The 12,412-nt window shown below is 51.0% G+C and overlaps 1 protein-coding gene across 2 annotated transcripts in view; it reads right to left on the reverse strand.

Annotated features, from left to right (window-relative positions):
• The window catches only part of Crhr1 (corticotropin releasing hormone receptor 1), a 48,673-nt gene that overhangs the window by 35,316 nt on the left and 945 nt on the right, over positions 1-12,412 (reverse strand). The window contains exon 1 of one of the 2 annotated variants that reach the window (XM_052755674.1): positions 12,228-12,367. The exons of the other annotated variant lie outside the window; for it this stretch is intronic. Within the exon in view, the coding sequence (XP_052611634.1) occupies positions 12,228-12,239 (12 nt within the window). The 5' untranslated portion in view covers positions 12,240-12,367. Of the gene's footprint in view, positions 1-12,227; positions 12,368-12,412 lie in introns of those variants that run through there. 2 annotated transcript variants of the gene reach the window in all.

The following is a 12,412-nucleotide window of genomic DNA, read 5'->3' on the forward strand; positions in this document are numbered from 1 at the left end:
TCTCTTGACAGTCACAACCTGCCCCCATCTCAAGGTAAAGAGCCTGTTTCCCCCCAAAGTGGGCGAGCAGTGGAAGATTATTCCAGGTAGACAAGAAATAATGTATTGTTGCATTTAATCAGCTTAAATTGCTGTTGTACAGAGAAGAAAAAATGGAAGGGAAAATCTCCTGCCTACACTCAGGGGGGGTGCATGACTGGGTGTTCCCCACCTCCAGACTGTCTCCCTGGGTCCCGAGCTCCCATGTGGGTCCCCTTACCCTTGTTCCTGCTTCTACACTTCTCTGCCTCCTTTCATCGAGGCCTCATGGCAGGGCTGGACCTCCCCCACCCCAGCTTCTCACTAGGCAGTGGAGTTTATACACACGGCCTTTGAGGACACAGGAGTCTGTCTGCTTGGGCTATAAGCTTCTGGGGTAGGGTCTGTGACTATTAGGATATCCTCGATGAATTGCAAGACATGTGGAATGAATGAATGAATGAATGAACAAAACAGATTGACTTTCTTTTTCTGACCCCTTGGTCCAAAGGGTCCTGTGATAATTTTCATGACTTTCATTACTTCCCCTCCCTCTCCCACTTCCTTCCGTCCTTTTCTTCTTTTTCTCCCTTAGGTTTTCTGGGACAAGCTCTCACTCTAGCCTAGGAGCTCACTATGTACCCTAGACTGGCCTTGAACTCATGGCAATCCTCCTGCCTCAGCTTCCTCATGCTGGGATTACAGGCACGTGCCACTGTGCCCAACTCCACCAAGACCCTTGAATACCTGCTTCCTCCTCCTTTTCTCTTCTGCACCTGATGGAGTGCCCTCTCTCCTCTGCCTTCCTTCATAGCATCCCTGCCTTGGACTCCAGAGAGCTGAGCTCAAGAAGGCTCACTCTGGCACAGGGAAGTGTGGCTCTGGCAGACTTGTTCTGGGGCAGTGGACAAGTTCTTCTCCCAGCCTCAGTTTCCACGAGTGGGAAATGAGAAGAACATTGGTTCCTGAAATTCTTCTCCAGGGATGAGTGTGCTCTGGCTCCGAGACTTGCAGGAAAACCCAAATCCAGACCTCTAACTCTGGGGTCAGAGGGCTCTGCAGTGGGTATCTTCCTGCCCAGACCCACCTGTGTAACCCTGGAAACCAGTGGACTTCTCCCGGCCTTGCTGTCCCGTCTGCAAATGGGACTAGTGCGAATGAAACATCTACACCTGGAAGCTCTTGGAAAGATTTGGTGATTCAGCTCATACAGGGTAACAAGGGGCCAAGGGCCCGGCCAGCTCTACAGCAATGGGCTTTCTCTTGTCAGGGTGCTTCTTTCCTGACTCAGTCTCCCCTACCAAGACTGTTCCTATCTGGTCTCCTGACCATCACATCTCCAGTGTGTTCCTAGGAGCTGTGGCCACCTACAGAAGTGGGATGTGTGTTGCCCTCGATGTGGATTAGCTGGGCTTGGTAAGTGGGGACAAAGAGTGGTACCTATCTCCAATGCTCATCATGATGGCTAATTTCCATCGTAGGCTTGATTGGATTAAGACACACAATGAAGTCTGGTCTACAGAGCAAGTTCCAGGACAGCCAGGGCTGTTGCACAGAGAAACTCTGCCTCAAAAAACAAAACAAAACAAAACAAAAAAACCAAAAACCAAAACAAAACAAAACAAAAAAACAATAAAAAAAAACCAAACAAGCCCTGCACCCACCCCCAAAAAGAAACACAATGAGGCACACCCTTGGGTGTCTCTGTGGGGGAGTTTCCAGAGAGATGTTAAATCTCCATGAATGAGGAGGAAAATCCCACCCTGAATATGGATGGCATCATCCCATGGCCTGAAGTCTGACTGAATAAAACTGGAAGAAGAAGAAAGTGAGTGGGCAGACTGTGGGCAAGACCTTCTCTGCTTCCTGGCCAGGGCCACTGTGGTGGTTTGATGTAATTGGCCCCTATAAGCTCATAGGGAGTGGCACTATTGGGAGGTGTGGCCTTGTGAAGTAGGTGTGGCCTTGTTGGAGGAAGTATGCCACTCTGGTGGTGGTGGGGGGGGGGCTTTGAGGTTTCCTAAGCTTAAACTTGGCTCAGTGTCTGAATCCATGTACCTATTGCCTTCTGATAAAGGTGTAGCCAGCACCATGTCTGCATGCCCCCCTCCCCCCGCTATGATGATAGTGTACTGAACCTCTGAAATTGTAAGGGAGCCACCCCAATTAAATGCCTCCTTTATAAGAGTTGCTGTGGTCATGGTGTCTCTTCACAGCAATAGAACACTGACTAAGACAGCCATGGACCGAGAGGCTTTTGCCACTGAGCCTTCTCCTGTGATGACTGTGTCCCTCTGAGCTGTGAGCCAAAACAAGCCCTTCCTCCTCCAGTGGCTTTTGTCCATCATCTGGTCTTATGGAGAAGAAAAGTAGCTAATAGGCCCATCCCACATCTTCTAGTCACTCATTTACTGCCCTATCTGTCTTAGCTGGGGTTTCTAGTGTGTTTCTATACCATGACCCAAAGCAACTCAGGGAGGAAAGTTTGGGGTCTATCTCGTCTTATCGTTGTGCATCATTTAGGGAAGTCAGGGCAGGAACTCAAGCAGAGGCCATGGAGCAATGATGCTTACTAGCCTGCTCCTCATGGCTTGTTCAGCCTGCTTTCTTATACAACTCAGGTGCCAGAGGTGACCACTCAGCATAGCCCTTTCATATCAGTCTGTAAAGACAATATCAAGACAATTTGCCTACAGGCCAATCTTAGGGAGGCATTTTTCCCAGTTAAGATTCCCTCTTCCAGGTAACTCTTAACTTGTGTCAAGTCGACAGTAAGCTAGCCAAAACAGTATGACTTGTTCTCTGATACTCTCGGTGACATGTTTGTCCAGTGTGGGCCTCTGGCCTCCCTCTCTCCTGCTTTCACTCAAGACTTGCCCATTAATAGACTCGGAAGTTTCTCATTGTGGTGGTTTGAATAGGAATGGCCTCCATAGTCTCATAGATTTGGTTGCTTGCTCATTAGGGAGTGGCACTACTTGACAGGGATTAGGAGGTGTGGCCTTGTTGGAGTAGGTGTGGCCTTGTTGGAAGAAGTGTGTCACTGGGGTGGGGTGGGTTTTGGGTTTCAAATCTCAAGCCAGGGCCAGTGTCTCTCTGTCAGCCTGCTGCCTGTGGATCTGGATGCAGAATTCTCAGCTACTCTCTAGCATCATGTCTGCCTGCATGCTGCCATGCTTCCCACCATGATGATAATGAACTAAACTTCTGTAAGTGAGCCCCAATTAAATGCTTTCTTTTATAAGAGTTGCCTTGGTCATGGTGTCTCTTCACAGCAACAGAGCATTGACTAAGACATTCACGTAATCTCAACCCATGAAGTTGGAGCCCTTTAGATGATAAACTAATGTGAACAGAGAATCTTGCTCATGGCTATTACCCTAGCAACTGAAGGCACTGGGGTGCAAGCTCCTCTCCTGCCCTTACAGGGCACTCTGTTCCCCAACCCCTTCTATAAGCCTGAGGCATCCAAGTGGGTACAGGATTTTTTTTTGTTTTTGTTTTTGTTTTTCTCTCCACACCTCTAGGTCATAACTAGAGCTGCAGTGAGCTGCAGTAAGAATGGGGAAGTGGAGTCCCTTATGGGACCATGGCGGGAGGCATGAGTCAGGTAGAACTTAGAACTCACAGGTGCAGGGAACCTGGACTGGGCTCTAAGCCTGCTCCCAGGTTGGGGGACTGGGATCTATGAGCTATGTGTGATCCCTGCATTCTGAGAGATGTCTCTGAGGAGGCAGAAGCCAGACCTCAGGTGCAGGAACAGCTGTGAAGGGCACCAACCCTGCAGGTGACCTGCCTGGGGACTCTTGATTAGCTGCACAGAGGCAGGTGTCAAGTGGAGGGGTCTCCAGGCAGTAGCAGAAGCATGTCCTTGGAGAAGCATTTCAGAAGCGATTTGAGGAGGCTGGGAAGGAAGCAGGAGACTGTACGGCAGCTGGCAAGTGGGTCTATTATAGAAAGCCTAGAGCTTTTGTAACTGGATGTTTTGGGTGAGCAGCTGCCTGGATGTTTGGTCGAGCAGCTGCCCACCAAAGCCACTCGGGAGCATAAGCTGCTGCTGGGCCAAGGCCCACTGAGAAGAAGTTAGGGATGAATCATGGGGGCGTTGGGGGGGGGGCACGATGTGAATGTGAGTCAGGCAGACCCAGAAGTTGCCAGGTGAAGCCTGGCAGCAACTGGAGGGAAGAGTGACTGGTAGGGAGTAGAGGCCAGGGGTGCTTGGACATGCCAGTGTACGAGGCAGCCCCGCAGCAAAGAACTACTGTTCCAGGCTGGGGGCTTACCTGATAGGCAAAGTGCTTGTCTTGCAGGATGATGATGTCCTGAGTCCGGTCTCCAGAATCCACATACAAATGCTGGATGCGGTGGTGCACCCTTTCAAGCTCAGTGGTGGGGAGGTGGGGACATGCAGATCCCTGAGGATGAGCAGCCAGCCAGTTTAGCATAATTGGTGCGCTCCAGACCCTGTCTCAAAGGAGATGGATGGTGCTCTCCAAGGTAACACCTAAAGTTGTCTTCTGGCCTCCATACGCACATCAACACATATGTGCACACGCCGGCACACACACAACACACAAACAAAACTACTGTCACCAAATGCCAACAACAGTGGCCTCGGCAAGCCCTATTCTGAAGACACTCACCTATCTGTTCATTAGGAGGAGAAAGGGAGACAATGGAGGTCCTTGGGAAAAAGGAAAACACACAAGGAAAGAGCCGTCTACATCCAGGGAGAAGCTCCGGGTGCTCTCTGTCCATGGTCCTTTGCAACCATGGACCTGTCATCCCTGTTTCTGGCCTCAAGTTGAGATCAGGGGGCTGGTGGCAAGGCTCCCACCTGGCCAGCTGGCTCCACCCAGCTCCTCCTGGGTGGGAATGTGGCAGAAGGCCAGGTAGACGAGGAAGGATTGACGGTTGGCATGGCTGAAGCTCAGGGGCAGCCAGAACAGGACTAGCTCCCTGGCAGAATAGGGTCCTGGATGTGGGAACTGGTCTGTTTTATCCAGATCAAGCCACAGCCAAATAACAGAACTAGTGCAGGTCTGGGCCCCCATAGCTTTGGAGGAGCCCACCAGGAAAGGAACAACTTCTTTGGCTTCTCTGGGGCACTAGGACCCACTGGTGACGCTTAGACTTTCTCTTACCCCAGTGACAAGGGACAGGTTGATGAGTGCCTTAGCTAGGGTTTCCACTGCTGTAGAATAAGGAAGAAGAAGCCAGCACCGAGTGTGACACCAGCCCTCCCCTGCCAGGGTAATTCGCAAGGTGCCCTCCTAGGCTCCACACCACAGCCTCAGCTACCCGAGGTGCTCTCTCACTCAAGTCTATAGCAGAACTGATCAGGTGCAAAATGGCATTGCCACACAGGGCATGCGCAGTGATCCTGGCACTGAGGGTGGGAACTGTGGCCCCCAGGGGCATCCCAGAGCAGCGCTACTCAAAGAGTGCTCAGGACCTGTTTGGGCAGGTTTGCCAAAGGCAAAGAGTTCAATACCAGTGCACCAGTGTGATAGGTCCAAAAATTGAGAGAGACTATTTAGAAACTTGGATGGGAATTTGTCCTTGCTGTGACACCCAAGCAAGTTGTCAATAAACTCATCTCCTTGAACTGGGTCTAGACCAATTCCAATGTTGTCAGACTGGCAAGGTGAATCACGGGGTGCAGCCAGGACCACAGGATAGTCTGCAGAGGACTGGAAAATCCCCGTGGTCTTTCTTTCTCTCGCTGGCTAGCTGGAGGACAGAGCGCATTACAGAAGGCCTCGTGGAGGAGACAGTTTGACTGCTGAGCTCAGCATGAGGTGGGGGGACAGGGAAGATGGCTGACACCCATGAAAGCGGCAGGTCCCCCTCTTTGAGCCTTGGTGGGAGCAGGCTGCTCACTGCACAAGCATTTCCTGTTTTAATCCCTACCATTGTCCAGTTAAAGAAGGTACAGAAGCCCAGAGAGATGGTGTGACTTCCCGAAGGTCATCCAACCAGGAAGTGACAGAATGACTAACCCCAGGACTCCTACACTTTCAGTATTAGGGATGTGCCCTTTCCTTAGGACACTCAGGTTCTCAGGGTACACATGAGCCCTGCCACTCCTGGCCTGAGTCTCACAGCCTGGCAGCAGCATTTGCATCAGACCATGGGGTCCAACCCAAAGTTGTCCCACTGCCACCCACAGGGTGCTAGGGGTTGTCACATGCACTCAGGCCAAGACCATTTAGAGGAGGCAGGAATGCCACTGTTCTGAGCCCCTTCTGCCCTGCCTAGCTACTCCTGTCTTGGCACCAGGAGGATCAGAGCACCTCTAATCCCATCTCGGGAAACAGAAGTACTCCAGGCCTGCTCCATGACACCCCAGCTTCTAAGAAGACTCTTGTTCTCTTAACGTCCCTAGCCCGAACCCTGATCTCCCCTTAGTGATGTCTCCCTAGAAGCCCTCAAGATGCAGATGCCTCTGCCTGCATGTGGACCACCCCAGCACATGTCAGGGAACACAGGTCAGGGCCAAAACCTGTGAGTGTTACTGAGCACTCAGAAGCAGGGGTACATGGCATCTTGGGCACTAGAGAAAAAGGAAAGGCCAGAACGGCCAAGGCAGACATGCAAGCCATCCTCCTTCCCAAGCCTGCTCAGATCTCATGCTCATGGTCAATGCCTCCTTCCCCTTCACTTTCGCCAGGGAAGTTTCTCTCTACCAGACTGTCTATCTTGAAGACCTCCTCCTCCATCATAACAAAACTGTCCACCCCGAGCAGGCTGCGGACAAGGCTGGTCCCTCGGTACAGGAGAGTCTGGTCCCGGAAGGACCATGCCCTACTTGTATTCCTTCTCAGTCCTTTCTCATCAGCCAAGACCTTCCTGTCTCTGCTGCCACCTGAACCTCCATCCTTCATCTTTGCTCACAGGCTGCCCACCAGCAATATCCTCATAGCGGAAGGGGGGCCGCTGAGCCAGAAAAGGTCTTCTGGAAACCACTGAACCCTTCCTAAGAGGGCTGGGAAAGCAAAGGGCGTCAAAGGGAAAGATTACACCCTGCCCTGTCAGATGACAATCTTGTCCTTGCCCAGTTCCCGTCCTAGCACTTTACCTGGGCAGGCTGCCTTTCAGCGCTCATTCTGTGTACTTGCCAGGGACCTGGACCAATACGCTGTTCTCATTCTCCTGAATGTCCTGACCTCCCAGTGCCTAAAGACTCAACCAAGATTCCTACTATGCCTTATGGCAGCCTTATATCTCTACCAGGGGTACCCCACTCACAGCCTTGGGCCACATTACACCTTTGGGTGGTAGGATGGACAGCTCCAGCACTTACTGTATGCCCCAGACAATGTGGCCCAAAGAAACCAAAAGGTTGGTCCCCCTGTGCAGTCTAACACAGGAGAGTTCAAAGTGAGCTCCCACAATCCCCTCCCAGGCCACAGCAGTGAAGCAGCTGGACCTGCCCAGCCAGTTTCTCTTCAGGTCTCTGACCTAGGTGCCCTGGCTCCTCACCAGATCAGAGATCAGGGTGACAGTGGAGGAGGGTGGGTGCCACTCAGACCATCTCTGGGCTCCTGTAGTTGCTGTTTCCTGGGCCCAGAAGACCAGTGGCAGGATTGTCTGTTTCCATAGCATCTTCACGTGATCCAGGAGCAGTTTCCGGGTGGATGACTGCCAAAGAGCAGGTTGGGCTGAGGCATCTCAAGAGGTGTCTCTGGGCACAGGTCCTGAATCCTGACATGTCCGCTTCACATAGAAAGAAGGACCTGTCCCGATTCTGAGATGAAATTCTGCAAGGATAGGTCTCCCTCTCTCTGAGCCGTCCTGCCTTTTACTTCCACTGAAAATCAGTGGTTAATACTCTGTTGCCTGACAGACTCCAAGGAGTTGTTTTCAAACCAATTGCTTGTACCCAAAAGCTAATCACATCGTATCATCCTCCTTGCAAGTGTCTACTTTTACTGACAGACGTTTCCACAGGTCCGTGTGGCCCCTGACCTTGAGTTCGGCTGCAGGCTGGTGGCTCTAGCCTTTCCCCCAGGGATGTTTCCTCCTCCCCACTCCTCCTGCCCCTCCCTCCTCTCCCTCCTTCTCCCCCTCTTCTAGTTTCTATTTATTTATTTTTGTTTGGTTGATTTTTTTTTAAGATAGGGTCTCATGTAGCCCAGGCTGGCCTTGAATTCACTATGTAGCCCAGTATGATCAAGAACTTCTAATTATTATTATTAGCTGAGTGCTGGAATGACAGGTTCATGAGCCACCATGCCTGGTGTATGCAGTGCTGGGGGTCAAATCTAGGACTTCCTGTGTGCTAGGCTAACACTACCAAATAAGCTAAATCCCCAGCCCCTCCCCACTTTTAATGGCCTTTCTTAGACTGGAGTCATTGCTGGGATATCTTATAGGACCGCTCTAGCTCATACCCACATCCAGCAGTGCAGGAAGTCATGGTTACCCCATTTTCCCAATTTTGGGGAGAGTGTGTATGGATATTGTGTTGTGTGTGTGATATGTGTACTTGTTAGTGTGGGTAATGCATGCTCATCTGTGCACGTATGTGGGACACAGATGGATATCAGATATCTTTATGACTCTTCATCATTATTTTTCTCAGACAGGGTCTTTCACGGATGCGGAAGCTCATGGATTAGGCTAGGCTGGGCTGGTAGCAAATGAATGGGCTTCAGGGATCCACTTGTCTTACTATGCCCCGCCCCACTCACCAAAACGCTGAAGTTACAAACATAAACTGCCATACCCAAGTTTTTATATGTGGATTCTGGGGACCCGAACTCAGGTCCTCACACATTCATGCAGGCACAATGCTGACTGAGCAATCTCTCCAGCTTCATTTCTCCCATCCTTTAAACCATGAAGAAACAGATCAGGGTGCTAACCCTGCTTCTCAGAGCCTCATAGCAGAGCCAGGATTCAAGCCCACATCTGCTTCACCGACGTTCCCAAGTCCCACAAGCAAACGCCTGGCCAGGAGTAAGATGTCTGGTGAAGAGCATTTTAAAAGGAATTGCTGTATGGCTTGCTGACTGGGACTTCTCACAGAACAGGGGTCATTTCTAATTAACAATTCATTATGAGACCAGAAAACTGCAGTCAAAATCTCCGCTTGTCCTTCTGTCCCCAATGGGCTCTCATTTCCAGAGAGTCCAGAAATGGCCAGGGTGGAATCTGAGATGAGAGACGGCATCCGCCAGCTCTCCTGTCCCCTAGAAGGAGGCAGGAAGGGGAGGACCCTGCGGGGCTCACTCAACCTTTTCAGCCGCCCTACATGGCTGCATCTCCAGCCTCCTGAGGCTGCAGGCCACCGGTGTGATCTGTCCTGGTGCCTGCAGCTTTCTTTTCTCCTTTGGGATGACCACAGTGGCTTACAGTGGGGTTCTAGTGTTTTCCATATCTGAGGTGGCATGGCTTTTTTTTGCTTTTTCATTTAAGCCTCCACGTCTCTCTGGCTTCTCTGTTCTGAGGTGACATCCATGTCCCATGGGGGCAACAAGGATTCCTTCATCAACTGTATCAACTAAAAGGAGAAGGTGGTACGTAACCCTCATTTTAGGTATCTGGTAAACACGTTCTCTATTCACTGGCTTTTCAGGTCCAGGGCTATGAAGGGGAAATGGGACTACTGAGGCTCAGAGCAGAGTACTTGGTCCCCACACAGTGAGCTCCCCAGATGAAGAGGAGCAGAGCTAGGACTCAGTTTGCTGGACCTGCTCTTCCCAAGTAAGGCCACAGCCCTGAAGAGCTCTTGGGACCCTTCTAGCAGGACAAATGGGTAAAGGGAGTCAGTTCACGCTCAGGCACAGAGCAACTGTGGCTCAGAGAGGGAAGGGGACCTACTTGAAATCACACAGCCCCTTGGATGCAGAGCTAACGGCAAAGTCAGGCTTGCTGACCACTGAGCGGATGCCTACCCCTCCCACTACTGAAATTCTCAGCCCTACACCTTGCTGCCTCTATGGCGGTCTTACTTCCCCATCATTCCCACTCCCTGGGACTAGAGCTCAGGCCCTCGGCAGGAATCTGGACGTGGACAGTGGAGCCGAAGGGCACATTTGACCCCTAAAGATGTGAGGCCGATCTTTGCTGGCTGCTGAGGCCCCCACAGGAGTCAAATGTCAGCAAGGGCAAGAAATGGATTTTCGACTTGAGCTCCAGGCCAGTGGGTTGCTTTTTCCTGTCTGCAAGCTTTGAGAAGGGGCTGAGCTGCCAAGTTTCTCCCTAGGCTGGATAGCAAATCCCATGGCTTCCCTTTCCTACCCTGCTTCAGGTCTGTGACCAGGCCACTGCATAACCCACAGCCTACAGTCCCACCATGGCTCACTTTTTTCCCCCTTCTATTCTTCCCAGCACCTCTAGAAAACCCAACTCCATTATTATGTAAGCAAAGAAACAAGGGAAGAGAGGACCACTCATAGCCAACCATGGCCATTCCACAGCGGAGGGCAGTCTCCTTCGGAAGGCTCAGAAATGGCATGGGACAAGACGAGAGTGGTGACACTACAAGAGAGAGGGCTGTCCATAGTCACAGCAATGCCCAGACCTGATCTTTAAAGACAGGACCAGCAAGGATCATTGTTAAAATGGTCACAGCAGCATGGAAGGAATGATGTCACAGTCCTTTCCTCCTCTGGTTTGTAGACTGTGCCGAACGCTTCTAAATCGCTATAAGCAATAACAAGAGCATTGCAACTGGCCCCCCTGGAAGCCACTGGACACTCGTTGTCCTTTAAGAACCCACTGAGGCCTGGTTCACCCCGCAGTCACTGTCAGGAGTCACTTGTCACCAGAACATAGACTTGTCTCCAGGAAGAGCAGCTAGTGGGGTGATAGGGAGAGGGACCATGTCTCACCTGTATTCTTAGCCACAGACGCTCCACACGCATATCTCCCTTCATTTGGTGCACACGCAGGCACACACACACACACACACACACACACACACACACACACACACACACGTTCTTCATCTTTCTTACACTCTCCCACAAAGCTCCATAACCAGTTCAATGTGAAACCCACACTATGGGCCCCTGAGTGACCCTTTTCCCAGCATGGCTTGTCTGACAGAACTGGTTTTTGCATGATCTCCAAGTTCCCTGGACTCCTTTGTTCAAACTGATGAAACTCCCAGGCTCAAGGCTGGTAGGGATTGAGAGTGGGTTTTAAGTGGCTAGAATTTTTACTGACAAAAGCCGACGAAACAAAGTCCTAGTTAGGAGTGCCTGGGTTCGGATTCTGTGTGCAGACGCTGAGGGCAAAGTCAGGTTTGCTGACAGCCAAGCTATGGTGCCCCTTTCTGAACAAGCAGCTTAGATCCTCTATAGGATATAATTCCTACTTCTTGGACTGCTATGAAGACGAAATGACTTAGTATTTATAAAGCAACCAGACTACCACCAGGAAATGTGTGTGTGGAATACAAATACCACACTAACTGCACCTCAGTTGGTATTTCCTGAGAACTGGCTGAATGTATCAGGTGGGACAAGTCCCCCAACGCCCACTAGTCAGTAGGAACAAGAGGAAAAAGAGCCTTTTTAGTTTAAGAAAATGTGAACATTCTAAACAGGTCATTGCATGCAATTCTAAGAAGGGCTTGAGAAAGAACATTCATCGATTTCCAGGTAAACTTGAAAAAAAAAATATCCACAGCCCAAATCTTTTGAATTCGCTTACAAGATTGCATTCTAAGCCCTCTGTGAATTTCGATCAGGGCTCAGTACACAGAGAAGCTTGGGAAAATACTTCCACTGATGCTTACCTATGCCACCTCCCTGAATCTCCCTACTTTCTTTGCGGGAGACTTCGGTCGCCCAGAAAATAATCTTGGGCCCCAGCCCTTAGGTTCACTGAGACTACCTCAGATTTGAAGACAACCTTTGAGTATTTGGAGAGGGAGGACATGGGAACCTGAGTCACTGGTGAGCGGGGCAGTAAGTCACATTTTAAAAGCGTGATGATTTAACTCAAATGCTTTTTGAGCAAGCAAATGTACAGTTTAATAACTGATGAAAAAGTCCGTTAACCACCACTGCTCACCCTCATCCCACTCCTGTCCCCTAAATCTACTTAATCTTCTGAATGCAATGGCATTTGAATGCTCTGGCCACAGTTAACCCGGTGTCTCTGCTTGGGGCCCAGGAGGTCCCTGTCGGCCCTGAGACCCAGGCGTGGCAACTGGGACGGCCGGCCGGGCGGCGGCGCCCAGACCCACTCACCTTCCCAGGCATCAGCGCTGAGGTGCTGGTACCCAGCGAGCCCGTGCGCTCCAGGACGCGCTTGGCACAGGCAAAGTGACGCCTGTCCCTGAGCTGCGGGCTGGGTTGTGAAGCACTTAGCTCTTCCCTGGCTCTGTCCACCCCCGCAAAGTCCTAGGTCGCCCCCGAACTTCATCCAGCAGGCG

This window comes from Peromyscus californicus, unplaced genomic scaffold (assembly GCF_007827085.1).
Source record: "Peromyscus californicus insignis strain IS unplaced genomic scaffold, ASM782708v3 Scaffold_3__1_contigs__length_106647218, whole genome shotgun sequence".
Classification (NCBI taxonomy): Eukaryota; Metazoa; Chordata; class Mammalia; order Rodentia; family Cricetidae; genus Peromyscus; species Peromyscus californicus.